Raw genomic sequence first — 2,602 nt, 5'->3', positions numbered from 1 at the left:
GGGGGGCAATAGACACTCCTCAGGGAGTCACGGGGATGACACCGCGCATAGGGCTGTCACAGGGAATTACCACCGCTCCTCGAAATGTCACGGGTATGGCACAGCGTCCATGACCGTCACGGGGATGACACCACGCCCAACACGGTCACGGGGATGATCATCACTCTTCGAGGGTCACGGGGATGGGGATGACACCGCGCACAGGCCCAGGATCGTCATAGGGATGGCCACCGCGCACAGGACCGTCACTAGGATGACACAGCGCCCAAGGCCATCACGAGGATGACTACCGCGCTTTGGACGGTCACGGGGATGACACTAAGTCACCGACCTTCACGGGGATGACAACGCCGCCAGGTCCGACGTATTCTGCGTTTTTGCTCCTTTATCTCTGCGTGCAGGCAAGATATCGTCGTTTCTATCACACTATGAGTTAATTTTGGACAAGTTCTTTCGAACGAGCTTGTCGAGCGTTTTTCTTTGATTACTCCTAAAGCAATAGGATATTTGGCATTTTGACTGCACCTTTGTCTTTCCCTCGAAAAAACCTTTCAAACGGAGTGCCATAAAAAATAAAATTCTTTGGAACATGGGATAGGCACACAAGGGCTAAAATGCATTAAGAGACGGAATGTTTTCAATTTTTACATTCACAAAATGTTAGTTGCTGCTTCCCTGTTGACAGCTCTAAGTCCTCGATTTAGACTTACCCCATAGCTTGAAAGGCCAAATTGCAGGCCAAAACTGTCTCTTTGGACGGATCCATTTTCTTGAGAGTGGCTGCCAATATGGGATGCTTTGTGTCAGAGATCAGTCCACGCACCTTTACGAAGGATATCATTAATTTTACATTCGGTACTTCGCAGAAGTAGGGGTAATGCTTCACAAGCAGCTCTGCAACGTCCACTTTTCCTAAAGCAAGGGCCCTAGAGACAGTATCTAGCCGATTGTGCACGGAGGTCGGCACTGCGCCGTGCTTGAGCAGGAGCAAGACCGCCCTCGTGGAATCTTGGTTTAAACTTAATGCTGCTTCTAATATGTCGCTTCCACATTCGTCCACGGCATTCACATCTGCCCCGTGACTGATCAGTAGCTCCATCATGTCCATGCGGTTTTGCACAGCAGCAAGACGGAGAGGCTGTCCACGTAGAGCAAGAGTGAAAGGAGTGGCTGCTGGACCTCTACCGGCCGCTTCTTCATCGCCAGCTTCTTGAACTCCACCCACCCGTTCACTACCACTAGCTGCTTGACCTCCACCCGCTGCCTTTTTTCTATCCACAGCTTGACCTCCGCCCGGCGCTTCTTTTCCACACACTGCCTGAACTCCACCCGACGCTTCAGTCCCGCCCGCTTCTTCATCTCCAGGTGCTTTCGTCAACTCCGACTTGGCCTCGCGGCATTTTGACTCCCATTTCAGCAGGATCTTCAGCGTGTGCAGAGAGGCAGATTTAATCGCGTGGATGGCAGCCGTCCGGCCTGTGCAATCCTCTTTCAGCACGTCAGCGCCACGGTGGCTGAGGAGCACTTCCAAAGCCTCGCCATAGCCGCGTGCTGCGTAGTGCATCGCCGTCTCTGAGTTGTTGTCGGTGGTGTTCAGCAGATCCGCGACAGCTTCACGTACATAGACAGTAGAGCAAGGTAAGCAACCACACATTAAGGTGGAGTAAAAATCTGGGATCAAAAAGATACACCTGGAACAAAGCACTTTCAGATATCCTAAGATTAGCGGCAGAGTCCATTCAGACCCATCGGCTGACCTTTCACCCCTCCCGAGCGGTCAAAGATGTGTCTGTTAGGGAAATTGATACTCCCCCTCCCACTCCCGGAAACGGCTACATGCGGTTCAGTGCGGAATTTATGTAAGAAGATACCTCAGGACTCTATCGCTGTGCGATACAGTCATGAGCCCTAATTTCAGACAAAGTTAGTTGTTTTCCGGCTGTTTCGTGCGCACCTGATAGAGTAAGCAAAAACCCATTGTTGTGGATTCGACCAGGAATCGATAAAAATACAACAGAATGGTAGATGGTTTAAATTTGATAGACCAGCAACAATTGTCTGACTATGGAAAAGCCATCACTTTTCGATTTTCGTTATCGTCACAATAATTGGACGATGGATAAAAATCACGCTATGTGCGACTGTTTTGTGTTACTAGGGTTGAACATGACAAAAGACTGTAACGGGGCAACACCGTGACTAACTACACCCCACCCTTCTGCTTTGCTTAAGAATTTTTTTTTTAAATTGAAGTAACGCAGTTTTTAGCTTGTATTGTTCGTCCGTCAATCAGTCTTAAAACTTGACTTTTTGTCATTGTTTTAAATGTATCAACCCCTAGGTCCGTTACAGTGAAAGCGACACGGCACATCCGAAGGTAGTTCCTGGTTCAGATGTGTGTTTTTTTGGGTTTTTTTCTTCTGAGGGGGGGGGGGGGTCTCTTTCTCTGACACATGACGATTGGACGCCTGCTTGTACGTCTTAAGGTGCAATGTGGTCATTTTTATCGTATTTTCGTCGAAAAAACACTTAAGCGTGCAAGATGAAGTCAAACGGAGAAAATTTTAGGTCAAAGGCTTCTACTTTTAGGGGTCGTCCACAT

The 2,602-nt window shown here is 48.8% G+C and overlaps 1 protein-coding gene across 1 annotated transcript in view; it reads right to left on the bottom strand.

The window, feature by feature from the left end:
* Nucleotides 1-2,602, bottom strand: part of LOC113213169 (uncharacterized) — a 49,601-nt gene that overhangs the window by 14,472 nt on the left and 32,527 nt on the right. The window contains exon 5 of the mRNA XM_052274373.1: nucleotides 711-1,611. Within this exon, the coding sequence (XP_052130333.1) occupies nucleotides 711-1,611 (901 nt within the window). The remainder of the gene's footprint in view (nucleotides 1-710; nucleotides 1,612-2,602) is intronic.

This window comes from Frankliniella occidentalis, unplaced genomic scaffold, assembly GCF_000697945.3.
Source record: "Frankliniella occidentalis isolate FOCC.00 unplaced genomic scaffold, Focc_3.1 Scaffold383, whole genome shotgun sequence".
Taxonomy (NCBI): Eukaryota; Metazoa; Arthropoda; class Insecta; order Thysanoptera; family Thripidae; genus Frankliniella; species Frankliniella occidentalis.
The sequence above is the reverse complement of the archived record's forward strand: the minus strand, read 5'-3'. Positions and strand labels throughout refer to the sequence as shown.